This window comes from Eumetopias jubatus, unplaced genomic scaffold (assembly GCF_037043125.1).
Source record: "Eumetopias jubatus isolate StellerSeaLion01/CBP00866 unplaced genomic scaffold, mEumJub1_p1.0 scaffold_9, whole genome shotgun sequence".
In the NCBI taxonomy this organism is placed as follows: domain Eukaryota; kingdom Metazoa; phylum Chordata; class Mammalia; order Carnivora; family Otariidae; genus Eumetopias; species Eumetopias jubatus.
This window is the reverse complement of record NW_028274815.1, coordinates 127,271,643-127,298,663: the sequence shown is the minus strand read 5'-3', so window position 1 is coordinate 127,298,663 and position 27,021 is coordinate 127,271,643. Positions and strand designations below refer to the sequence as shown.

The 27,021-nt window shown below is 48.2% G+C and overlaps 1 protein-coding gene across 7 annotated transcripts in view; it reads left to right on the top strand.

Annotated features, from left to right (window-relative positions):
- ZMYND8 (zinc finger MYND-type containing 8) overlaps positions 1-27,021 on the top strand; it is a 123,992-nt gene that overhangs the window by 82,965 nt on the left and 14,006 nt on the right. For 4 of the 7 annotated variants that reach the window (XM_028121868.2, XM_028121866.2, XM_028121869.2 and 1 more), the window contains exons 14-19: positions 8,547-8,699; positions 11,624-12,133; positions 16,921-17,190; positions 19,265-19,455; positions 22,715-22,795; positions 25,191-25,269. In XM_028121868.2, coding sequence (XP_027977669.1) covers positions 8,547-8,699; positions 11,624-12,133; positions 16,921-17,190; positions 19,265-19,455; positions 22,715-22,795; positions 25,191-25,269 — 1,284 coding nt within the window. Of the gene's footprint in view, positions 1-8,546; positions 8,700-11,623; positions 12,134-16,920; positions 17,320-19,264; positions 19,456-22,714; positions 22,796-25,190; positions 25,270-27,021 lie in introns of all 7 variants that reach the window. The other 3 variants (XM_028121865.2, XM_028121862.2, XM_088026785.1) reach the window with 2 other exon arrangements.

Below are 27,021 nucleotides of genomic sequence, written 5' to 3'. Positions count from 1 at the left end.
AGGTCCGTCAGCCCTGGGACCCTGGGGCGGACCCTGGGGCGGACCCTGGGGCGGGCCGTGGGGCGGACCGTGGGGCGGACCGTGGGGCGGACCGTGGGGCGGACCGTGGGGCGGAGCTGTTGGAGCAGTGGAGGGATATGAACTGAGCATTTTAGAAGGACCACGCTGAGTGCCGTGTTGAAAATAGCCTGTCACCTGTTCTTCCCCTGGGACAGTTCCCTCATTCCCCTCCAGGGGACACTTGGCAATATCTGGAGACATTTTTGGTTGTCACAGCTGGGAAGGGAGGCTCGCGAATGCAGGGTTTTAGGAAGGGAGGGAGGGGCCGCCCCCTGTGCGGAGTGATGCTCACGTGTGAATTCACAGCCTCTGGAGGCCGGTACTCTCCAGGTTGATCTTGTCCTGCAGTGCCCTTCCAGACGGAGAGACGGAGGTCTGCAGGGGAGGCTGCAGGTGCCCAGGATCGCGGAGCCAGCAGGCGGCAGGGCTGGAGGAGGCCCTTGTCTCCACGGAGCCCAGAGCCTGGCTCATCCTGGCTCCCACCTTAGTGCAGCTTGGATGTGGTCCAGCAGGCAGAGTGGTAACTTTTGGGGCCCCAGCTCAGATTGGCTGGTGCGAATTGCTCATTTGCACAAAAGGGGCCCCGTTTGCTCCCTTGGGGATTGGTCCTTGATCTCAGCAGTGTGGTGAGCTTTCTCATACCCTCCCTCCACCTCCACACCCCAAAAAGGAACACTGTGCAGAGGCAGTTCTCATGGTCATGTTTCTTCTCTGCCAGTCGTGTGGTAAGAATAGCTCCTTCCCTAAGCCAGGCAGTCTTGGACATCCTTGTGATGGTTGGGGGATCTTTTGGTTTGGCTTACCTGTGGTGGCAGTGAAGGATTTCTTCCCGTTGTGTGGGACCCGAGGCTCTCGTATGCAGAAGTGTCCCCCTCTCCAGCTTCTTCCATTCCAGGACACACGCCTTGTCAGTAGGAACGAAAGCATTGGGCTGGCATTTCAGTTACCTAACAGGAAGAGGATCAGAGAGGGACTAGTGAAAACTGTCGTGGCTGGGTAGAAGGATCAGACAGTGGAGGGAAGTTCTAAATAATCCTCAAGAGCTTGTCTGGGGATGGGGCAGGTGCTTTATATGGGATTTCTTTTTTTTTTGTTTTTCCTTTTTAAGTAGGCTCCACACCCAGCGTGGAGCCCAGTGGAGGGCTTGAACTCATGACCCTGAGATCAAGACCTGAGCTGAGATCAAGAGTCAGACACTTAACCGACTGAGCCACCCAGGCACCCCCTGGGGCTTTTTTTTATGTCTGGCATCCACGTAACTACTTTGAGCAGACAGAAATGAGACCGCGCTGGGGATGCTGACAACACTATTATATCTAACAAAACGGTATTTCATCAAAACAAAAAAAAAAACAAAAAACTGGAAAAGACAAAATTAGAGAGATGGAAACCGGGAGTGATTGTGGGGGATGTTGGGGTGGGGGAGGGTTTGACTACAAACTACAGAGGGATTCTTTGGCCTTTGACATTGTTCTGCGTTCTGTGTGTGGTGGTGGTTACACATACCTATATGCGGGTGTTAAAACTCCTACAACTGTATTTCCCCCCAGATTTCACTCTCTGTAAATTAAAACTATTAAAAAAATACAACAGCCTTCAAGGTAGATAATAGCCCCATTTCAGTGAGGTAGAAGAAACTGGGGCGGGGGCGCCTGGGTGGCTCAGTCGTTAAGCATCTGCCTTCAGCTCAGGTCATGGTCCCAGGGTCATGGGATCGAGCCCCGCATCGGGCTCCCTGCTTGGCGGGAAGCCTGCTTCTCCCTCTCCGACTCCCCCTGCTTGTGTTCCCTCTCTCGCTGTGTCTCCCTCTGTCATATAAATAAAATCTTTAAAAAAAAAAAAAAAGAAACGGCACAGAGAAGCAGTTAACCTGCCCAGCCAGGATCACCTGTGGTCTGCGGTCACGTTTGGCCTTGTGGACTCAGGCCTGTGGACTCAGGCCTGTCTGCCTTGTAGTTTATGCTCTTAGCCATGATATGTGAGCCGACACGCTGCAAGATGGGGCCGTGTTTGGATGCTGGTGGGCCCTGGACACTGCCTCTCATACCCTTGGGTAAGTTGGCCTAGCTGTAGGGGTCAGGGGGTGAGGTGACGATTTTGAACAGGCAATCCCGTGGAGGACAGATTGGTTTTCTGAAGGATGCAGCTCCCCCAAGTTGAACCTGTGTTGTCAGACTCTGAACACAGAAATGCAGATTTTTACATGAACTCTCCTCGTTTTTAAAAGTCGGCAATCAGTTGCATTAAAAAATGAAAACTTTTTTGGGCAAAACAAATAAATCCAACCCAAAATACAAAAACCCAGCCCAGTGGGACATCTGTTGGATTTGTGATTCTTAGAGTTAATTTTGGCACATGACAAAGGGGAAAGCTTTTACAGAGACTGTTTTCTCCCTGCTTGCTAATGTACAGGCCCCTCATTTGCTGTCTCAGGCCTCCTGTCTGCTCTAAAACAAGGAGCTGAAGCCTGGTGGGTGGTTACAGCCCCTTTCTGTGACTGTATGGAAAATAAGTCATGAATAAGAACGAGAGAAGGAAGGCCTGATTATTTTCTTCTAGACTACCGTTTGCTTCTCTGGGAATCTCATCTTCTCTTAACACACAGGGTGTTTGCTTTGGGCTGAACAAACACAGCAGTTCAGTGATCCTGTTGGTGACACAAACGTGTCTGGATGCTCAGTCAGAGATGCGGACAGCAATGTGAAGTTGTCAGACCCAGAGCGTTGCTGCATGTTTATTCCTTTGCTGTCACTGATGGGAGGTCTCCTTTCTTTCTCTGGATAAAGTGATACCTTGAAGTCAGGCGTCCTTTGAGAGCCTGGATGCAACACTGGAGGCCCAGGCTTCCCACAGGCTGCCTTGATTTTTTTTTTTCCCCCCAGTGGGTGAAGTGAGGAAGATCTCTGCTTGGCTTTGATTGATAAGAGATATTTGCCAGGGTCTCTGGTCTGGAGGATTATTGTTTCCTCGAAGGAGCCACCATTTTGTAGCTCCAGGAAGTCCACCCATTATAGTCACCCAGCAGCTTTTGAACAAAGGAAATCTATTTCTTTCTTTTTTTTTTTTTTTTTCTTTTTTCCCCTTGAGAGAGGGAGCTTGCGAGAGGGGGTAGTTTGGGGGGTATGCAGAGGGAAAGGGAGAAGGAGAATCCCAAGCAGCCCAGAGCCTCATGCGCGGCTTGATATCATGACCCTGAGATCATGACCTGAGCCAAAATCAGGAGTGGGACAATTAACCGACTGAGCCACCCAGGCACTCCAAGAAATCTCCTTTTTTTTTTAATTGAAAAATACATGCTTATATTTTCTTGAAAAGTTTATTATGAGTCATGAAGGCACGTGGTAAGAGAAATTTCAAAGGACAGAAAGATGTTTAATGAAAAGCCAGCCTGTCCATAACCTCTGATCACCTGTCTCTGTGCCCCTCCCAACAAATGACCATGGTTACCTCTCTTTAGTTTCTGGGAGAGCTCCTCTATGTATACACCAGGAGTTTTCAACCTGGGTGATTTTTGTCTGGGAGTGTCTGGAGATACTGTTATCATTACTGTTATTTTTATTTATTTTATTTTATTTTTTTCAAAGATTTTATTTATTCATGACAGACAGAGAGAGCGAGAGAGAGAAGCAGAGGGAGAAGCAGGCTCCCAAAGAGCAGGGAGCCCGATGCGGGACTCGATCCCAGGACCCTGGGATCATGACCTGAGCCGAAGGCAGACGCTTAACCATCTGAGCCACCCGAGCGCCCATATTATTATTATTTTTAAAGATTTTATTTATTTGACAGAGAGAGAGAGAGCGAGAGAGGGAACACAAGCAGGGGGAGTGGGAGAGGGAGAAGCAAGCTTCCTGCGGAGCGGGGACCCCGATGTGGGGCTCAATCCCAGGACCCTGGACCCTCAGACGCTTAACAACTGAGCCACCCAGGCGCCCCTGGAGAAGTTATTTTTAAGTAATCTCCACACCCAGTGTGGGGTGTGGAGATCAAGAGCGGCACGCTCCACCGACAGAGCCAGCCGGGCGTGCCCCTAGAGACATTTTTATGTCACAACTGGGATACGGGTGCTGCTGGCACCCGGTGGGTAGAGGCCAGCAAAGCGCTGACCGTCCTACAATGCACAGGACAGCCCCCAGCCTCCCACCTCCTTACCCATCCCCCCAAAGACTTATCCAGCCCCAAATACCAATAGTGCCAACATTGAGACACCCCAAGAACACAAATATTCAGATCTGTGCTCCATTTCCTTCTTTTCTCCCCACACCAATGCTAACGTGTTCTGCCAGTTGTTACCTTCGTTTTCATTAAACAGGTTGGCTTTTCCAGAACAGCACATAAAGGTCTGCTACGGTTTTATTGTAGCAGCCGTATTTTGTTGCACTTCAAGATGAAGTGTTGACTTATTTACCTGGGCACCTTCTGTATTGGCTCTAGGTTGTTTTGCTGTTGAAAACAGCTGCAGTGAAGACCCTTTTGGCCCTTGTGGGAGCGTAGCTGTAGGATGAGTTCCTAGAAGTAGAATCTCTGGTCAGAGACTGTGTGTGGTTGACGTTTTTGAGAGATACTGCCAAATTGCCCTCTAAAGGGATGCTTCTGATTTATGCTCCCACCAGAAATGTAAGATCGTGTCTCTTTCTCTAGCGTTGGTATTTTTTTTCCTCCCTGGTTTCCATTTATAGCCTAAGCTGTCTTAATATCAGCAGAAAAGTTCAAAATGTTGGCAGCAAAGGTGGATTCTGAAAATATTCCTGATATAGAAGGGCAAGGGTAGAAGTAGTCCCGATAAGCCACTATTAGCTAAACGAGAAAGAAGCTCTTCTTTCCTCCCTGTGGAGGAGAGGGAAACTCAAAACGCAGCTGAAAATTAGAGAAAGTTAATTAGATTTGGCTAAACTCCTGAAGGTCTGCTCCCAGGGACCTGATCCCAGCCCCCTCCTGGCTTCTGGTGGTTTCTTGTTAGAATAAACATTAATGTAGCTTATTGACTGGAGAAACCCTAACTGTAAAATGAGGTGCTTTAACCTTCTTTTCATTCCTCTTGATTATGAGTATTTCAGAGTTCAGCCTTTTTAAGCTAAAGTTAAGAGATCGCATTTACTGTTAGACACATAGTTACGCACATAAACAGGAGTATTCTGGCGAGGTGTAGGTCTCTCTTAATGAACCCTAGGTTTAGAAGGTTAACACAGATATACAAAAGTTAAGGCAAATCAGGAGAAGTTTTCTTTTTTTGTTTTTCTTAAAGATTTATGCGCATGAGCGGTGGGGAGGGGGAGAGGAAGGAGGAGAGCAGCAGAGTCCCTGTTGAACATGGAGCCTGACTTGGGGCTCGATCTCACAACCCTGAGATCATGACCTGAGCCTTAACTGACTGAGCCATCCAGGCGCCCCAGGAGGAGTTTTTTTTACTCACATAGAAGATGGGACTAATACAGGGTTTCTCAGCCTTAGCTGCCAGTTAGAATCATCTTGGGTACTTTTTTTTTTATCTTACTATTTTTTTTTAAGTAGGCTTCAGGCCCAATGGGAGGCTTGAACTCATGACCCTGAGATCAAGAGTCACATGCTCAACCGACCGAGCCAGCCTGGCAGCCTTTCAGGGGCACTTTATTTATTTATTTATTTTCCCAAAGATTTTATTTATTTATTTATGTATTTGACAGAGACAGAGACACAGCGAGAGAGGGAACACAAGCAGGGGGAGTGGGAGAGGGAGAAGCAGGCTCCCCGCTGAGCAGGGAGCCCGAAATGGGGGTTCGATCCCAGGACTCTGGGATCATGACCTGAGCCAAAGGCAGCCACCCAACCAACTGAGCCACCCAGGCGCCCCTATCAGGGGTACTTTAAAGGGCCAGTGTCCAGACCTTCTCTTAGGCCATTTAATTCACTTTCTCTGGGAGGGGGACCAAGGCATTGGGTTTTTTTTTTTTTTTAAAGCTCTATAGGTGATTTCATTGTGCAGCCAAGATGAGCAGTCGGTGCATTAGAAATGGGGATGGTAAATTTTATGGCCTTTGGACCAAATCTAGCCCCCCACCTCTTTTTGTAAATAAAGTTTTATTGGAACACAGTGTCATCAATTTGTTTACATATTATTTATGGCCACTTTGGCATCAGAGCCTATATGGCCTGCAGAGCCCAGTTTACTCTCTGGTGTTTTACAGAAAGTTTGTTGAGTCCTGGTAGAGTAGATGGTGTTTTTTTTTGGTAACTGCTGTGTGGAACATTATTGAGGACACCAATGGAAAGTGGCTTTGTGAGATACTTCTTTGACAACTTTGTACTTAAAAGGCTGCCTTTTCCCTTAGGAATCCAGCCCGCTTTCTCATTTCTGAAAGCGGAAGTCATGAGACAGGCTTCCTGTCCTTCCCCCCTTTCCTGTCACGTCCGCATCTTAACTGTTGAGACCTCAAGTCCTTCTCGTCCTGCTCTTGAATTGGACGCTTCTGTTTTCTTGCAGTTTTCCTGGCCCTCTTCCTCCTCCGTTTCCACCTTGCTGTTTTATTACTGTTTGACTCCGTGTGTTCTCTTTGTAAGGTGCTTCTTGGGTAAATTTGCATGAAGATTCTTTCCCCCTTCCAAGTGCCTGTGCCTTTACCCCATCCTCTCTGTGAGCATGTCCGGTCCTGTACACACATACGCACACGGATGCTCACGCACATGGACACACACACTCCCAGGTGGATATGATTTTAGAGCCTTGAGACCTTTCTCGCAGGACAAGGATGGTATTTGCTTGCTGTAAGCAACTCACACCCAGAATCTCCCTGAGGGCTGCCCCCCCCCCCCCCGAGTATGTTTTTGGTAAAGGGCCCTTCCTAATCTTAGCTTGGTGGGGACCTCATTACGGTGATAAGTCATCGTGGAGCCGTTCGTTGCTCTGGTTAGCTGTGAGTGGGCCGGGTGGGGCTCTTGGGAGGCTGCCTCCCTCCGGTCGCTTTAAAGGAACAAATCTGGGGTGCCTGGGTGGCTCAGTCCATTAAGCGGCTGCCTTCGGCTCGGGTCATGATCCCAGGGTCCTGGGATTGAGCCCCACGTCGGACTCCCTGCTCAGTGGAGAGTCTGCTCCTCCCTCTCCCTCTGCCTGCCTCTTTGCCTACTTGTGCTCTCTCTCTGTCTCTCTGTCAAATAATAAATACAATCTTTAAAAAAAAAATAAAGGAACAAATCTGTAGGTATGCAGGGTGAGAGACTGCCCTGTTCCTGGGTGAAGGGGCAGGTGCATGGGTCATGTTGGAAAATGGAAACGAGAAGAGAGTGAAGGTTTTGAGCAGCCTTCGTAGTCCAGCCCTCAGACTATACCTTGGGCCTCTTGCACAGCCTGCTGATTGGAGGTGGCACTTGGGGTTGGGTAGCAGGGAGATGGGGGACGTCTGAGAGTGAGCTCCCAGGTGAGGGCAGCAGGCTCAGAAGTGGCTTCTCATCTTTGTCCTTGATGGATGCCACACGCTTTCCAGCTGTGTTTCTGGGATCGGCCAGGGCAGGGCATGTGCCCGCATTTTCTGCTTGGGTTCGGTTGGAGAGGGAGGGGGCACGCCAGAGGATGGCAGGCAGGGTGGCTGAAAGTGGTCCCTGCCTGTGAAGTCTCATTGCATTCTGGGACTGTGCAGACACCTTCGTTTTATGCCTTTCTCCTGTTTCAGGGGGTACTAGAGGAGGTGGGGAAGGAATTCAAGCAATGCAAGCTCACAGACCCTTGGAATCTGATCTAGTTGGTCATATAAGGAGCCCATGGTCGAAGTGGGGAGGGTGGCCGGACCCTTGGCCCTGAGTCCTCCGTCAGAGCCCTTTGCCTGGGACGAGGGCGAGGAGCTTGCAGTGTATCTGAGTGAGAAGACACAGGTTGAATATCCAGGGCTAATCTGTTCACCTGTCTTCAGATGGATGCCTGGACCAAAAGGAGGAGGTCTGCCTCTCTGGCATTCGCCATCCTTTTCTGACTTGAGCTCCAGTCTCGGGTCGACTAGGAACGAAAAGTGAAGTCTGTGGTAAATGAGGAATCGGACCTCCAGTTATGTGTGTGCGCTCCGGGGTGGCCTTGTGGCGGGGAGGCGCTCAGCGTCTCTTGGGTACAAGCCCTCTCTGATCTGGGCCTGGAGTTAAAAAGCACACTCTGGCCAGACTCGGTGTGACTTTATCTGCTGATACTGAGATTGAATATATTACTGTAACCTTCGGCTTTCGAGCTCCCTAATGACGCGGAGTTCCACAGACAACCATCTGGCTGGGATTGTGCATTTTAAATATTGAAAGCCACCCAGGCGACTGTTCAGCAGACTGGGTAAATCTGCCAAATGTGTTCTCGGGCTATTATCTCCAAATCAGCACGTCGTCGAGCAGATGATGTTGGGACAAACAGTAAGAAGGTTTGAGGTTTCTCTCCCCGCCGTGTTCTAGAGCGCGTGTTTGTGAGAAGGAAGCTAAGTGGTGAGCGTTGCCTGTTCCTCCGGCCAGCGCCTGCCTGATGAGGGGGTGACCATGTCTTCCAGATCGGAGCAAGGCCGAGATGGACCTGAAGGAGCTGAGCGAGTCGGTCCAGCAGCAGACGGCGCCTGTTCCTCTCATCTCGCCTAAGCGGCAGATCCGCAGCAGGTTCCAGCTAAATCTTGACAAGACCATAGAGAGTTGCAAAGCACAATTAGGTATGTCCTTTGGTTTGCTCGCCCAGGCACTGTCACCACCATCACCGTTAACTCTTTGTAGGGTCACGGCCTGGATGAAGCCAGAATTGGACCTTAGCTGCTGTTAGCAGCTGCTTGACCTTGGCCTTGTGTGTGCTACTGAGGTATAGCTCCACTCTGGGCAGAATGTTTCCAATTTGCTAGTTAGTGGTTCAGAAGGGTTCTTTGTGGGTTTTTTGTTTGTTTGTTTGTTTAAGATTATTTGAGGGAGAGAAATCACAAGTGCAGGCGCGGGGCAGAGGGCGAGGGAGAAGCCGACTCCCTGCTGAGCAGGGAGCCCGATGCGGGGCTCGATCCCCGGAACCTGAGATCATGATCCGAGCCAAAGGCAGATGCTTAACCAACTGAGCCACCCAGGCGCCCCTAGAAGGGTTCTTTGAATTCCACCCAGCTTATTCTCTGGTTGTGGCAGCCTGCAGGCTTGAGGTGCAGGTGGTAGGGGAGTTTGAAAGTGGAAGGATCCTCCTGAGTTTGCCCCTATGCTCCCTGTCCGTGCACGTCAGGTTCCTACTGTCAGGATCAAGTGTGTTCCACACATGTCCAACACAAACTTTTCTGCTGCGGACTGAGCCCTTCCCACTCGGCACACGCGTCCTGCTTCTATACCTGTTGCCTCCCTTCCTCTTCCCCGTGCTGCCTGCCTTCACACTGCCTACCTAAATCCTTTCCCTCAGGCTGAGCTCAGGCATCACCTCCTCCAGGAAGTCTCCTCTGGTTGCCCTCCCCTCCCCATCTGCCGCCTCCTGTGGCACTTTACTGCTTGGAAGCATCAGCAGTCTCTGTGTTGGGGGAGGGGTTCCCTCTGGACTGGAAGCTAGACTGGAAGCTCCTAGAGGACAGGGAGGTTGCCTTATAAGCATTTATGTTCTCCATGGTACTTGGTCTTGTGTACATAGTAGATGCTCTGGAATATTCATTGACTAAGTAAACAAAGCCAGGAGGGTATTTGCAGAGAAGTAGGGGATGGCTGGCCTCAGGAGAGAGAGCCACACCAGGATGAGGTTTACAGTGTCTGGGTGCTATGGGCCTTGGGATGAGTAAGCTGTAGTCAGGAGTCATCCAGAGGGGCCAGAGGAAGGCATTTCTTATTGGATTTTCTGTTTGGTTAGGACTTTGAATGGCATGGCTGAAATTTTGCAGGCCATTTAAATAATGCGCCTTGGGTCCTTCCATGCAGCTGGTCTAACTCCTTGATTTATTATTAACGTTAATAAGAATTTTAATATTTCTGTTTACCGACTGTTTCCTGCATACCTTGCACTGTACTATGCACGGTGCATAAATTGTCCTGGGAGGTTGATACCATTATCAGTTCCATTTTGCAGATGAAGAAACTGAAGCTCAGAGAGCTAGGTCACTAGTTCAGTGTCACACAGTGAATAAAAGTGCAAGAGCAAGATTTGAATTCATGTCCTTTGGGCTCTGGTATCCAAGCCTTTTTTATCACAAATGTGGTCACATTTGTACTTGTGTCTCACTGTTAACTACCGTAGCATAAGCCTTAGGGGCCCAGAAGTTATACCAGATCTGAGTTTTTGTATTTTGGCTTCTCCTGGTTTGGATTGAGCCCTGGTGGAGGCATATAATTCTATAATGATTTTGCTGGGCTGCTCATGGTTTTTGTCTGTTTGCAGGTTTCCTTTCAGTGTGTCTGGGTCAGGACAGTGACCTCACTCATGGGGGCCATGGCTCTAGAATGAAGACAGTACAGATTGGGTTTTTCTCATTTCAGCATTTTAGGGTATAGTCTTGTTTACCTGTGGCCAGATGACACTCATTATTGGGAGCAGGACACATAAATGGGTTAAATGGAATATGCTTTTGCCCATTTGTGTGTGTGTGTGTGTGTGTGTGTGTGTGAGAGAGAGAGAGAGAGAGAGAGAGAGAGAGAGAGTGAGAAACATCTGCTATGTTGTCATTTTGTCTGGCTTTGGATAGAGATGTGACTTTGCTCTTGACTCCGCTGTCCGTGGAAGAACAGGGCAGACAGGATGGTGGCTCGCCTCTGCATCAGCTCAGGGAGCAGGAGGGAAGGCTGGGCGCCCAGGTCAGCTGGAGAGATGGTGTGTCCCTGAGGGAAGCAGCCAGTGGCTTCATGGCTCCAGCCAGCCACTGCCTTGCAGGCCTGTAACCCAGAGTGGCCAGATCCTCTGCTCTTTCCACACAAGCCTGCTGTCTTGATTTCTGTGTGAAATTTCCTGACTTGTGAATTGGGGAATATGGTCGTTCTAAGTGAAAAACAAACAAACAACAAAATACCTGCTGGGCCAAGCTCTTGCTTCCTACATAACGTGTGTGCTGGCCAGATGTGGTTTGTGGGCTGTGAGCTGGCAATCTTTGCTTTAAGGCTTTGGCTTGTTTCTTGGAGGCCCAGACACAAAGGGACAAGGACTTGAATGCTTTGGGAGTTCGTGGGAACAGCGCTGGTGGCCCGTCAGCAGCCCAGTGTTCTGGCCTTCCCTCTGTCTTGGTTTTCTTTATGTCCTAGGATAAGTGATTTCTCTGGGCCTCTATTTTCTGATCTGTAAAATGGATCCGTTTTAACCGCTCATCTCTGTTGTTCCCTTCAATCCCTCCCACTCTCTGCATCCCAATTAGTTAGCAGTGATGCAAAGATGTAGCTCCGATACATTTAAAATTTACGTTGTCTGGTCCCTTGTCATCTTTGAAGGTCAGTAACTGAAACCCTCTGCAAACCCAAGTTCCATTTGTCAGCTGCAGCTAGCTCACTGGTAACCCCACCAGGCCAGTGTGATGGGATTTGAAATTTTTTTTTTTTTTTTTTTTTTTTAATTCCAGCATTTGGCGTGGAAAATGTTTGCGTTTTAGGTCCTGCTCTTTATTTTGTGACTACGCCACATGCTGGGTTTTCTCTTTGAATTTAGGCATAAATGAAATCTCAGAAGATGTTTACACGGCCGTAGAGCACAGCGATTCGGAAGATTCTGAGAAGTCTGATAGTAGCGATAGTGAGTATATCAGTGACGATGAGCAGAAGTCCAAGAATGAGCCAGAAGACGCCGAAGACAAAGAGGGTGGTCGGATGGACAAAGAGCCGTCGGCTGTCAAAAAAAAGCCCAAACTGGCCAACCCTGTGGAGACTAAGGAGGAGCTGAAAAGCACATCACCAGCCAGCGAGAAAGCTGATCCGGGCTCGGTCAAGGAAAAGTCAAGCCCCCAGCCTGAGAAGGACTTTTCAGAAAAAGCGAAAGCCTCCCCTCATCCCACAAAGGATAAACTGAAGGGGAAAGATGAGACCGATTCCCCAACAGTACACTTGGGCCTGGACTCCGATTCAGAAAGTGAACTTGTCATAGATTTAGGAGAAGACCATTCTGGGCGGGAGGGTCGTAAAAATAAGAAGGAACCCAAAGAAACATCTCCCAAGCAGGATGGTAAGTGATCGCACCAGTTTCCGGTTTCTTGATTTGGTTTAGAGTGCCACCTTGCCTTTGTATTTCCAGAAGTTACGTGACCCTTTGACGTCACAAAGGGAGGCACCAGAGCAGAGCTTTGATTGGCTCAGGGTCACCTAGCTAAGTCACTGATCAGGCCCAGGACTGACTCCCCCCGGGGCCTGCCTGCCTTTGATCTGCTTAGTACCCAACGTGGTTGATTCTGGTCCCAGAAAAGTAAAAAACGGTAGGTGTTTCTAGCACCAAGCAGAAAAAGTAAAAAACGGTAGGTGTTTCTAGCACCAAGGTCATTTTTAGCCGAAGCACCTGCTTTCCCAAGAGGCTCACTCATTTTCCTAAAGTGTTTGTCAACGTTTAGACATGTGACAAGGTTGATATTGTCAAAAAAGTTCAGTTCAAAGATCTTGGGAGTTCAGCTCCCTTTCTTCCCTTCATGCTGCCCAGGCACCTCCCCAGTGCATTTTCTTACTGGAATTAGGAGACCACTTGGGGAGGTGGTACCAGGATGCCGAGTGCTTCTTGGGGCTGTAGAAATGGAGAAGGCGTTGGATGGCGGGCACTTGAATTGGTGTTCCTCCACATATGTTTCACTGACACACTATTAACGTTTTGTGCAGAGTAATACTTTATATCCTGTGCACTGGAGAATGTTTAATAGCATCCTGGGCCTCTACCCACCGGATGCCAGGAGCATCTGCCCAGTTGTGGCTGTGAGAGCTGTCTTGACATTGCCATTGGTTCCCTGGGAGGCAAGATCTCCTCCAGAAGGAAAGTGTGCATGATGGGAAAGGTGTCCTTCCCATGGACAAAGCAGTCAGCACATTTTCCGTTGGTTTTGGCACGTGGGTAAGAAGGGATTCCAACATGCCCAAGAAAGATATAATTGAAGAGTCAATTGAGGGCCCAGGAAAAACACTGCCTAAGGACAAACTGGATGTTATAGCCAGAAAACTTTATGTACTCTGTGAGTACCCGAAGGGATAGTCAGGCTTGATTTTTTGACCATGCCCAACTGTTGACAGGAGCGGACTTTTCAACCAAACTCTTGAGTAAGATGTGATTCTGAGTCTGGCTGCTTAGAGCAAGTCGGGGATGGGCCTTGAGAATCTTCTTTGTCCTTGCCCACCTGGGATGCTATGGAACCTCAATTGTTAGGGAGCGAGAATTCTTGTAGTTCTTCAGAAGAGGATGGAATGTCTCTGGTGCAGTGCAGGGAGAAAGAGAAGCAGTTGAGTGGGGCAGGGAGGATAGAATAGCACACCATTCCCGGGTCACCTTAGATTTACGGATGGCCTCTGAAAAATCGGATGATGGGTTGTGGATTGGGATTTGAGGCAGATGTGGCAGAAAACAATAGGGGAGTAGCATTTATTCCATGAGGTTTATGGGAATATTTGGGTACAGCGATGGTAGTGCTCCTATGAATGATACAGTTACATTGTTCCTTATTTTCTGGAACATATCTTTGGAGGGATTGGTTTTATGCCTCTTCCCCTTCCAGAAAGAATCTGTAACAGATTGACAAGAATATTTGACCATGAAACAAAATGTAAATAAAGTCTGTAAAAGATGAAAGTAGAATAGTAAGCGGTCTGGGAAAGTTTATGCACAGAAATATGTTCTAGCCTTCAGAGTTAGCATAGTTGGGCTTTCATTTTGGCTGTGAGCTTCCTAGTAGTCAAAGCAACAAAGGAATTACAATCCCTTAAAGGATCTCCTATTTTTCAAAAAAAAAAAAAAAAAAAAAATCCTAGTTGAGACACAGCTCTTCCTTGCACTGATGTCTGAAGGAAATATGTCTGGGAGACCCCCAAGTGTGTGGTGTGTGTAATTAAGCTGAAGATGATTTTTTTTTTTTTTTAAGATTTTATTTATCCATTTGACAGAGAAAGACACAGCAAGAGAGGGAACACAAGCAGGGGGAGTGGGAGAGGGAGAAGCAGGCCTCCCACGGAGCAGGGAGCCTGATGCGGGGCTCGATCCCAGGACCTTGGGATCATGACCTGAGCCGAAGGCAGACGCCTAACGACTGAGCCACCTGGGCGCCCCAAGCTGAAGATGATCCTAAAACATAATTTGGATAGGGCATTGTCCCAGGGGTTGGGACAAACACCTGCCAGTCTTAAATCTAGAGCCCCCTGATGGTTGAGTCTTGAAGTATCAGCTTTTTATCAGACTCTGCAGTAGAGCATTTTTTTCAACGTTGTGTTTTCACTTACAAGTTTATTAAGTGAAGGACATTTTGCAGTGTGCCATGGTGACCTTCAGTTCACCTTCAGCTGGGAATGCAGCTTATGTGTAGAATTTGGAGGCTTAGGTAGCAGAACTGCTTTCTAGCTGGTGATCTCAGAATCGAGGCAAAGAGAGAACTTCCATAGAGACCTTGCTGTGCTTACCTTACAACATCAGTAATTTCCATCCTTCTCTTAGAAAGCCCGCCCTTTAGGTACTAGACAGTGACCAGACTCTACAATCAGTAGGTTAATAAGTAGGGGCGGCTTCTGGAATGGTGGCCCTTAAGAGAATCCCCCTTTTCTGGGCTACACAGGTGATTTGATTATACATTCCAAATTTCTAGGACAAACGGAATTTCCTATGGCCTCTTTTTTTCCCTTCTATAAACCGCTAGAATCTTCGAGAAATCAAAATATTTTAGTGTCTAAGTAGTAACCCCAAAGGGTGCCTCGGGCCTAGAATCTTTTTGGATTGCACACTCCAGGTTTTTATTTGGAACAGAGAGCCAGCCATGGCCACTGTAGAGCAGCAACCCATCGGCGAAGCCAGCTGTTTGTTTCTGCAAATCAGTAGAAAGAGGAGGACCTACTGTCTGAGGAGAGGGGCTAGGCTTGGTCCTCAACAGTAACGGGATATTTTTTGGTCACCTGGGAGGAAAGGGAGGCAGGTAAAGTGCTTCTGCAGGTTAGAAACCCCAGCGGGGGACCACCTGGTAAACCGCTCCTAGAAAACCTGGGTTCAGAGCCCCCTCCCCACCTGCAAGGTGCAGGGGCTGTATCCAGTGTCTGGTGCGTCATATCATCCTGGGGAAAGAGCAGGGCTTCTCACTGCATGGAGAGCTCCCCTTCCAGCTCCACCTGCGCCCTTGCCTGTGAACTTGGGGGGGACCCAGAGGGGCAGGAGGGCAGAGGAGGGCTATAGGCAGACGTGATGACCAACGAGAAAATTCCCCCGCACTGGAGTCAGGAAAGTCAGCTTTCCCCCCCCCCCGCCCCCCCCCCTCATTCTCCTTGACTTCCTAAAACCCAGTGTACTGAAAATCCTCCCTAGCCTAATCAAGGTCAGGTCTTTTCTAGGTTACATAAATCTAAAAGAACAAACATCATCCTCCTTCAAAGTTACTTATGTCAAAGTACACTGTCTCCCACGTAGGTGCTGCCTTGTACCCGTGTTTTGGGTGTGATCCACGGGCATCCTCTGGGGGGGGCGGCAGACCCACCCCACCGGTGGCTGGGACCTCTGCAGTGATACCTGACACCTCCTGCCCCCCCTTTACAGACGAGCGCAATGGGGCCACCCCTTCTGGGCTGCTCAGTGCTTCTGGCTCTAACCCGCCTTCCCGCCACTCCTCACTGCCTGCTCTCACTGACCGAAATGCTGCCTGTTCCTAAACACGTCTTGGCTGATGCTCTCACCCCCCCCAGACTCTCAAGTCTGCCTGTTGAAGTCCTACCCCTCCACCACACCCGCCCCCTCCCAGAAGACCGACTGTGGAAGGCAGCCTTTTCCAAATCTGTCATTCACAGTTCATTAGTTTGGCCATTCCCAAGTCCTGCTTGTGTAATTCTTGACTTTATGTTTTTATTTAAAGCAATTTACGCTTTACAGAAGAATTAATTACATTTTAGATGTAGATTTGACCACCGCACAAGAGGTAAACCGTATTGCGTGGTAAATGGTGGGAGCGGGAATACAGTCAGAGTAAAAGCAAGGCGTGTGCTAACCATGGTGAGCACTCAGTAATACGTAAGCATCGTCGAATCACGATATTGTACACCTGCAACAAATAGAACACTGTGTGTTCACTGTATTGGAATTAAAATAAAAAAAAATAATAAAACAACAATAGCAACAACCATAGCAACAAACGCAAGTCTCCTGACTTAGAGAGCAATACCATTGTGTTGGGAAAGTTCTGGCCATGGGGTCGAATTCCCTTTAGTGTTAGGTGTCAAGGCCATTAGCAGCACACTGGGACTTTGTCCCGGAGGGAGTCAGAGGTCAAGGGAGACTTTCTTTCTGGGTGACTTCATGGTGTTCAGTGCTCTGGCCTTTGGGAAGTCACCTGATTCTTGGGAGTACATGCTTTATAGGTTCCCTAGTCAAAGGGATTGTCTTCATCTCTGGATCGACTTTGGCTGGGTCTTTCACAAAGTGCTTACCTGGCTCTAACTATAAAACAAACCACGTGCAGTCATTTTGTTCATCCACTTGATGGTGGGCAGCTTGAGGGCAGGGGCTGGGTCTAGTTCACCCCATTTCCCCCAGAGGCCCTGATAAGAGTCTCAGATGTGGGCAAGTGCTCACAAGAAAAGGCCGACACTCTGAGGAAGATGTGCAGAGGCATGGCACCCTCTGTGCCTAGGGTGAGATGTGCTCCTCCATTGGGGGATCCTTGCCCTACTGAGTTCGGCATTTGTGGCTGGCCTTGCTCCCTTTGACCCAGAATGTACTGGCGTAGACAGACGCTGCGGGCCAGCCTGAGTCCAATCTCCACTTTTTGTTTGTTTGTTTTCATGCATCGGCTTTAGTTGTAGGTAAAGCTCCACCATCCACCACAGCGGGCAACCAGTCCCCACCTGAAACTCCGCTCCTCACCCGCTCCTCCTCCCAAACTCCCACGGCTGGTGTCACGGCCACCACCAGCACCACGTCCACCGTCGCGGCCCCGGCCACCGCCGCCGCCACCGCCACTGCCGCTGCTGCCGCCACCACCACGGGAAGCCCGGTGAAAAAGCAGAGGCCGCTTTTACCGAAGGAGACTGCCCCGGCTGTGCAGCGGGTCGTGTGGAACTCGTCAAGTAAGTTTCAAACGTCTTCCCAAAAGTGGCACATGCAGAAGATACAGCGCCAGCAGCAGAACCAGCAGCAGAACCAGCAGCCTCAGTCTTCCCAGGGGACGAGATATCAGACCAGACAGGCTGTGAAAGGTACCATGCCCCCTTCTGTTCAACGTGGCGCCCACTCCCTTCTTGCCACATCGACAGGAGAGACAGAATTGTTTTCTTTCTTTTTCTTTTTTTTTTTTCAGTTCCTTTTTGTTTTGTGGCCGTCCTATCTTGAAGGCCTCGCGCATCCCATGTGGCATTATTTTTAAAGATTGTTTTGCGACTTGTTTTTTCACTTTCATTTTTTTCCCCCCTCCGTTGTTAGAAACGATACATGCATAGAGGCTTCTTCGAAAGGGGTAAAATATTTGCCCCGCAATCTGTTGTCTTGACCGAACTTCCATTTCATTCTTCACCCTTTCTCAGTGGCCACTGTTAACCGTGAAACCTTTTTTATGCATGTATGCATATATATTTACGTATATATGACTCTCCATACAAATACTTTTTTTTTCTTTTTCCTTTTTTTACAACATAAAAATGGTACCATACTTGCTTTTTTATTTTTCTTCTTTTTTTTTTTTTTTTTTTACACCCATCAGCATGTTTTGGAGGTTCATCCATGTTAGTACATGATAGCTCTATCTATGTTATTCTTTTGGACTGCTGCATAGTATTCCATAGTTGATTTAAATCAAGTATTCCCCTGCTGATGAGCATTTAGATTGCTCCCAGTTTTTTTCTGTTGTAAGCAGTGCTGCAGTGAATACCTTTGTATAAGTTTTCTTGTGCCCACCCGTGAACCTCTTGGCATTATTTCGGGAAGAAGACAGTGTGAGGAGTTGGTAGCAAAGCGTACCTTAATCACTAGGGATTAGCCACCTCCAGAAGAACAGTCAGCATCAAGCACCAGTGGCTGAAGTGGCTCGATCTGGTGCTGCTCAGATGAGTACCCGTCGGTCCATCTGTTGTGAGCGCTGGTGCTGATCTTGTCCCGCAGGGAAGCCCACCATCTAGATCCTTGGAGGTAGGGGTCTTTGGTTGAAACTCTCACATACTGAGTGTGCCCTAGTGAGTAGAGCTGTAAAGAGCTGCAGCTGTGGGTTGAAAGTTAGCCAGGTCTTGAACAGCCCCAAAGAGCCCCCGGAAGACTGGGGGAAGGAGGACCGACAGATTGGTCAGGCTCGGTGGGAGTGCAGCTGCGGTGCTCTTGGAATCTAAAGAGCTAGTGGGGCAGGAGTGAACCTAGGATATTTGAGATTGGGATGACGAGTTCCAGTTTTTTCTGTGGCTGTACCCCGTAAGAATTATGAGCTTCCCCGGGGGAACGTAGGTGCTGTCAAGAAGAGACCCGTTGATGGTATGGTTCTCAGTTTCCAGACTCTCTTAGGTCAAAGACAAACAAAGCTGGATACTAGTGAAAGTGGTAAGGACTGGTTTTAATCAGTATATGTTATTATGATAGGGAGAAAAAAGTCCAGCATGAACTGACGTCAGTCCCAATTTCTACAGAGTTGACTGGGTGTTTTAAAGTGGGGGGGTAGGGAAGGGGCTGAGTGGGCACTCCAGTAGAGTCAGGGACATGAAATTTTACAAAAAATGGGAAGTGGGGGGTTGGTTCATGTGAAACCCACGTGGGGTTGCTAACTGATGCTTCTCGAAGTTAGGCTCCTATCCTCCCATAGAGACTGGGAGACAGGGGCCAAAGGGTATTGGCTGGAACAAATAGTAAATTCATTTGGCAGCCTTGTTTTCTCAGGTAGGCACTTTTGGGGGAGGGTCTGGGGTCATCCTAGGGGTGCGGCCTTGAGCTGTCAGAAACCAGGTTAGTGTTTACACTAGGCTTTACAGGCCAAGCTTGAGGCGTCATCCCAGAAAAGGCTGAGAGGGTCCTGGCCAGAGTCTGGTCAAGGGGAGAATGTCTATCACTTGAACGTAGACACGCTCAAAGGGTGTATGTCAGGGACTTCACTCCCTCTGCACAGCTTTGTGCTGGGTCGGGCCTTTCCCATGACAGTGGGGTGACCAGGACGCTTTGCTTTCCCAGCTGTGCAGCAGAAGGAGATCACGCAGAGCCCATCCACCTCTACCATCACCCTGGTGACCAGCACTCAGTCGTCGCCCTTGGTCACCAGCTCAGGGTCCACGAGCACCCTTGCATCCTCAGTCAGCGCAGACCTGCCCATCGCCACCGCTTCTGCTGACGTCGCTGCAGACATTGCCAAGTACACTAGCAAAGTGAGTGCCAGTAGCATCCGAGGGTGGGGGTGGGGGCTCAGAGGACCCACTTCCTGATGGGAGCCAGAAGGGTCTTGACCTTGCAGGCTTTCCAGGGTGCTTCAGAGGGGAGACCCTGTTTTTCTTGAGGCTCTCCAAGCCCACATTCTTCCATTTGGGTCTAAGGTTGGATCCAAGCAGAGAAATCTAGAATGCACTGCATCTTATTCTGAGGGCTTTGATGCTAAAGTCAGTATACAGCAGAAAAGTGACATGGCGTCAGAATTACCCTTCAGAATTCAGGGCACTCATCGAGATGGTTTCCTTAAGCGCTGGAACAGGTTACTGTTCCGTCAGTTAATAACTAACAGACCAAGGGGTTGGTTTGCATCTAGAAGCCACGTGGAACAAAGGGACGGAATCGTAAGCATGAGATGTGTAAGGTACGACGCTCACATGTAGGTCTTTCCAGGAACCAAGATGGGCTAGGGAGTAGTGGCCTCCCTCCCGATGCGCCCACCCTCGGGGGGCATGGTGGCCGGAATCCCCTTGGTGGGTTCATTTGTGGGTGTTCTCTCCTGCAGCCTCTTTCTCTGAATTTGCCAGGTGTTTCTGTGCTCATTGTTGAATTCAGGTGGATACATCCTGCAGCTCTTCTCACCGTCCCGTGAGAGTGCTCTGGCGTTTTTGTGCGTGTCCATGCAACATGCTGCTTCATAGCAGAATAACCACAGGCTGTCAGCTCCGCGAGAGCAGTATCTTGTCTGTTTGGCTTACCTCCAGGGCCTAGAAATGTGCCCAGCACACAGTAGGTGTCGACACAGAGCTGTCGAGTGAATGCATTTGGGTGCCTGACGCCTCTTCACCAGGCTTGTTACTCTCAGTGGCTATTAATAGTAGTTAATGAGTAATAACCTTGGAAGAGTATTTAGTATATGACTAAGCAAGCAGTAGTAATAATTTACTCTTCACAAATGAGTACATTACTAATTAGTGATGAGTAAATTATTCAGGTTTATAGAAAGAATGGGTGACAGTGTTTGGGAATAGTTGGATCTCGAATTCTTGAAGTCTTTTAATAAAGAGTTGCATTATTATGTTGGACAGATGTTCAGTGTCCATGAACTCATTGTTCTTGCACTTGGCTTTTTTAAGCAACCCTACCTAACATCCCCCTGCTTCCCCAGTGTCCCCCTCACCCCAGCTAAAATCAGAACTGGTCTCGGGGATGACTTTGTCTCTCATTTACTATGTCTGTCCTCCTTTTGAATAAAACGCATGGATTGTTAGAGAGTCACTGAGTGTCAGAACAGCCAGGATTCAAGGTGTAGTCATTTATGGCCATTCGCAAGATTTTAGTCTCACCTGTCCACCAGTGAGTTATTGATGTAATATTTTTAAGTTAAATTTAACTTTATTTAAATTGACTTCGTTGAAGAACTAAAACAAAATTGAGCTTAACATTGTCAGATCACCTTCCTTGTCACGACTTGAAGCCCAAGTCTTTGTTCCTTTGGTTAAAAAGAGAGATTGTCATATAAGTGTTTGGTACATACTGGCACTGAACTGAGACTTTCTTCCTAATGGGATGTGCAGAGTTACAGGAGAATGGAAAGGGGGGGTCATGTTTTCATTACTGATTGACGAAGGTGTCTGGTATTGTCTAAATAGTCTCTTGTTCTGCTTGTAGTCCAGCCTTATACCACCTTCCATTGATTTGGTGCAAGCCGCCTATTTACAGATGGGGAAACTGATGCCCGCTGAGTGAGCTCCATTGCATTTAGTTTTATTCCATTTTCTGAGCTCTTGCATTAGTTTTATTCCATTACCTTTGGCTGCCCCTTTTGCTCTTACAGCAAAATTGAGGGATGAACTTCTTCATAGATATTGTCTTTACAGTTAAGAAAATGAACACAGTGAAATATTTTTGGAGCTGATGAACTTTCCTGTCTCCAAGGTGACCCGGAGTCGAAGACCCAGATTTGTGTGTTTTGGCAGAAGGGTGCTCTTTAGTAATGTTGCGTCCTTTGCTATATTTGGAAGAAAGAGTGAAAGTCCGTCCACAAATCACAAATCCATGATTTCTTTAAAATGGAATGTAGCCATTGCATTAGTAATGTATTGAATTTCATCTGCTTTCTAAAGTTTTCTTGTAAAGCCATTTAGTTTTAATACTTTAAATTGACATGGTTGGTGCAGCGGGGCAGGAAAGCCTATGCAGAGCGACTGCATGAAACACAAAGTGTTTTTCCTGGCAGCGTCCATGTGTGGCCCCCGAAACAAATTAGGAGTGGAAATCTCCAGACATCGTATTCATTTTCTTCCCATTTTGGGGTGAATTTGGGGGTTACTATTTTTGGGGGTTGGCAGTTTCATAGTTAAACCTCGTGTGAATTTTTTTTCTGTAGAGATAAGATAAACAGGTATTTCTGAACACCTGCCCTGGACCACAGTCTTCACACGGCTTTCTCACGCAGCCTTTGAGCACACCCTACCTGGGGTACTGCAGTTATCCTTGTTTTCTGTATGGAGGAACCACGGCTCAGAGAGAGGGTGATGATGGGAGCAAATCTCGGGCGTCAGAGACAGGGGTGGTCTGTGTCTTGCCTTCTCGCAGGATTGGAGCAAACTGCAAAACACAGTGGAGACTTGGCAGTGACCAGGCCATGCTTAGAGGCCTCGTTTGGTCTCCTGTCCCCTCCTCTTTCTCCTGTGATACGGGCGTGGGATCAGCCAGCAAGTGGGAGGCAGGAGAGAAATCATCCTGCAGACGCTATTCAGTCAGTAGATAACTAGGTGCTTGCTGCGGGGACCTGAGCTGATGCCACAAACTTGCTGATGCCGTCAGGGCTCAGATTCTTAAAGCAAAGGAAGAGGGGAAGTAAACTGGAGAGGCAGTGAATGAATGCCCTGACCCTCCAGATGAGCCTGTGGCTACAGAAACTAGCTTTATTTGTAGGTGATTCATTACTCCCCTGGTTTATACCAGTTCCTCAACCTCAGCACCGGTGACATATTGGCCTGGAGAAGTCTTTGTTGTGGTGGCTGTTCTGTGCGCTGTAGGGAATTTAGCTCATCCTTGGCCTTCACCCAGTAGATGCCATCTTCCCCCTGCTCCCCTGCTGCTTCCGCCACGACAGCCACAAATGCCAAATGTCCTGTGAGGGGCAGAATAGCCCCCTGTTGAGAGCCCCTGCTTTATGTTAGATTTTAGATGTCTGTCCTCTTAAAAAGCCTCAGGGAAGTGATCACCCAAATTGTTTCTGTTTTTATCTTTCAGATGATGGATGCAATAAAAGGAACGATGACAGAGATCTATAATGATCTTTCTAAAAACACTACGGGAAGCACAATAGCCGAGGTCAGAGATGACACATAATTCCTTACTTGCTGAGAATGTTTTATGGGCTGCTGTAAAATGGTGCCAGGAAACAGATTGCTCTGGAAGTCCCTCCAGGGTGCTCTGCCGATTGTGGTTGTTGGGGAGGGTACTTCTTCATTTAGCCAGAAGGCTGGCTCTATGGGGACACACCCTGCTTTGTGTGATCAGAGGACAGCCCACACTGGAGCCTGAGTTCACCCCCTGGTCTGTTCCTTTGGCCCCATGTGTAATTGTCTCTTGGCTCTCTGTAAAATGTGGACTTTTTTATCCAAGTGATTATTGTTGTCTAAGAATTCGTGTCCTGAGAGCCTCCACAATCATGTGGTTGCCTAGGGAATGGAGTGGTTAAGACATTAAATTGTCCACTTATAAGTGACCATTTATAAAAATAGACCTCCTTGAACTTCCTTCCTTAGGCTAATTCACTATGTGCCAGATGCAGAGGGGTTACCAGGTGAAATGATGAGTGGCAGGGTTTCTTGAGGTCATTCAAAGTGGCGTTGGAGACCGGGAAATTCCACACAAGCTATTGACCTATGAGGGCCTGGCAGGGTTAGGATGCCCCTCAGAAGAAGAGAAAATCTCTGGGAAGGTGTCCTAATAGGCTTTTGATGGAGAACGATGTGAATATAAAGCTTTGAGAGAGGTCCTGAGAGGAATCAGTGAGTCCCCTGAGATTTTTTGCTCATGTGACCCTCTTTATGATTGAGCCAAGGATGTCACAACCAAGAAGGGATGATGTTGACTTAGAAAAACACCCCTCTCCCCAAATACTTCATTGTTTTTTTGTTTGATTTAAGAATTGGCCTGTGGTTGGAAAAACAGATCCATAATGTCTCACTTGAAACCTTGGGGTCCAGATGTGTGCCAGAAATTTTCAGAATTTAAAGAGGCAATATGCACCCCCACCCCCAACATTTCTGCTGTGAAATATGCTTGTCCACACCTTGTGGGATAAATCAGGGTTTCTCAACCTCAGCACTGCTGACTTTTGTGCCAGATAATTCCCTGTTATGGGGGCTGCCCTGTCCATCATAGGCTGTTCAGCAGCACCTTGGCTTCTGCCTCCTGTCGGCAGTAGCACCCCTCAGTTGTGACATCCTGGATGTCTTCAGACATTGCAGTGTCCTGGAGGGAGCTGGGAGGGCAACGTTGCCATTGTAGAGAAGCACTGTGGTTCTCAAACTCTGTAAATAGCCCCATAGCAGTTCAGGTCAAGTTATTTTTTTCCCTCCAAATGACTTTCCTGCAACACTTAACCCCTTCCTCCAATAATACCCTTTGGTTTCCAGAGACTTTAGGCTTTGGAATTTCAGGTGAATGATTGTGGATCCCACCTAAAATGTTAGATAAGAGATTAAGTATCTTTATTTGTTTTAGTTTCTTTCTTTCTTTCTTTCTTTTTTTTAAAGGTTTCATTTGTTGATTTGACAGAGAGAGCGAACACAAGCAAAGGGAACAGCAGAGGGAGAGGGAGAAGCAGGCTCCCCACTGAGCAGGGAGCCCGATGTGGGGCTCAATCCTAGGACTCTGGGATCATGACCTGAGCCGAAGGCAGATACTTAACCAACTGAGCTACCCAGGCGCCCCTAGTTTCATTTTTTTAGACCAAAGTTCTAATCAAACCTTTTATGTTTTAATTTATTACGAAAATCTGGTCCTTGTTTTTACTTAATTCATTCATTCATGTTTAAAGTAAACTCTCTGCCCAGTGTGGGACAACCCCAAAATCAAGAGTCGCCATGCTCTAGCAACTGAGCCAGCCAGACCCCTCCCCCCCGCCCCCTGCTTGTTTTTACTTGAAGTGGCTTTTCCTGGAGCCAGTATTTCTTGGAAAAGATGGACTGCTTGTATCGTTGGCCCTTGAAAAATGGGTTTGAACTGTGCTCATCTATTATATGTGGATTTTTTCCAGTGCAGTACTGTAAAATGCATTTTCTCTTTCTTGTGATTTTCTTAACATTGTCTTAAGCTTACCTAATTGTACGGATACAGTATCTAATACACAGAATGTATGTGTTCATCAACTGCTTATGTTTTTGGTAAGGCTTCCTGGTCAAGAGTAGGCTATTAAGTTTTTGGAGAGTCAAAAGTTACATGTAGATTTTTGACTGCATGAGGGTGCTGGCGCCCCTAACCACTCTCCCGCTGCACGTTGTTCAAGGGTCAACTGTATTTGTTTTTGGAAACAGAATTCCTCTTGAATTTGGGTTAACACACTGGTGCCCACCTCTCTGGACTGCAGCAGCTAGGCTGCCTACGCCTCGATCCACCATGTGGCATTGACTCTTACAGCTGGAGGTCAAGTTCTGAGCCCTGCTGGTGAATGCCACCCAGACATGCCTTCTAAGAGTCCCACTCCCCCTCGTTACAGATTCGCAGGCTGAGGATCGAGATAGACAAGCTGCAGTGGCTGCACCAGCAGGAGCTCTCTGAAATGAAACACAACCTGGGTGAGGCCCGGCGGCTTGGTCCGCACTGAGGATGGTTTTGGGGTGTGAGCTCCTATGCAGCTCTGGACGCAGGTCCAGGGTTTGAATTGAGTCTGCAGTAGGCTGGGGATGTCCCAGTACTGGGGAGACCACAGAATCCTGGAGAGTCGAATCAGGTGTAAGAGCAGGTGTGAGGGGTTATTCTCCTCTTTTCTCTTCAAGATCCCAACATGTGTAGCTAAATAGTAACAACAGCAGTAACTCCGTGTACTGAACTCTGGACTTTGGGCCAGGAACTGTTTTAAGTACTTTTCCATGAATTAACTTTGAATTTAATTCCCCTGGAAACCCTTCTGAGAAAGGGCTCTGCTATCCCCATTTTCAGGTGAAGCAAGTGAGGCATGGACACATTGAGGAAGTTTGTTGGAGTCTGACAGCTGGGATTCAGGCTCCGGCACTGTGGCTCTAGATGTTTCCTCCTACCTGTTGAATATTGGGCATTTTAACAAAGTCTCGAACACCTCCTTTGTGCCCCACACTGTGGAGGAAGCTTCTTTGTTGCTCCCTGGTTCAGACTGAGTGCTGTTTTGGCCTGCCATTGTGTCCATGTTGTTAAAGGCTTTCCCCGCAAAGGTAGAGCATTTTCCTTCAGACCATCATGTAGTGTCAGCCCCAGAATCCAAATGCTGGCTCGGGTCCCCAGTGTTAGGGAGGCAGGCCCAGGTGTGCCCGCCTGCTCGCAGGTGATGCGTGTTGAAATCATGCATTGCAAATGCAAATCCTTAGGAAGCCGACAGGGGAAGTTAGCCCTCTGTCCCTTAGCGTGTTGCCATGGAGGGAGTTTAGTTGGATGTTGTGCCTTCTTGTTTCTCTAATAAAGTCAAGGAATCTATTTTTATGCAGAATCTCTCTGTTTTTAAATAATTGGCTGCACGTTTGAAAAAAAATACACGAGGGCTGGCCAGAACTTGCCGTGGTCTGCAGGCTCTTCGTTAAAGGCAGCAGTGAGGGACGGAGAGGCTGTGTCTGGCGCAAGTGCAAGGGGTTAATTTCCTTTTTGGTGCCTTTTAAAAATTTTAATTAATTTTGAGAGAGCGAGAGATCGCACGTGTGTGAGAGAGCCAGGGTGGGGAGGAGCAGAGGGAGAGCGAACCCTAAGCAGACTCCACGCCCAGCATGGATCCTTGATGCAGGGCTCATGACCTGAGCCGAAATCAAGAGTCGGAGGCTTCACCGATTGAGCCACTCGTGGTTTTGCGGGGGGGGGGGGGGGGGAGTGTATGTGTGTGTGTTTTGATTTCAGGGAGAGAATTCTGACGATCAAAGGATCCTTTATTTTTCTGTTGGCGTGCAGGTCACCCCTAGGTGAACTGTGCATGGACTTCTTGTCTCAAGTGACAGGAGGAAGTATCAGCAGACTGAGTGGTTTGATGGTTGATCAACCATAATGATCCATCACGAGATCCTGTGTGGTAGATTTCACCCACTGCCACTGAACACACTAAATAGAAAGCGTGTCCGAGTTCCAGGGCCAGCTCTGTCCTTATTAGCTGTGTGCCTCAGTTTCCTTATCCGTGAAAGGGATATTACGGTGGGCTTGTCTCACAGAGTTAGTGTGAAGATGAAGCAAGTTGATACAAGGTGGTCAGGACAGCACCTGCACGTATATGCTGGGTGCTTTTGAGTGTTTGGTTGCAAACACACTGATGATAAAATTCAAAGTGAGCTTAGTGGAAATTGCTTTGAAGATTTCTCTGAGGACTTCCCGCAGAA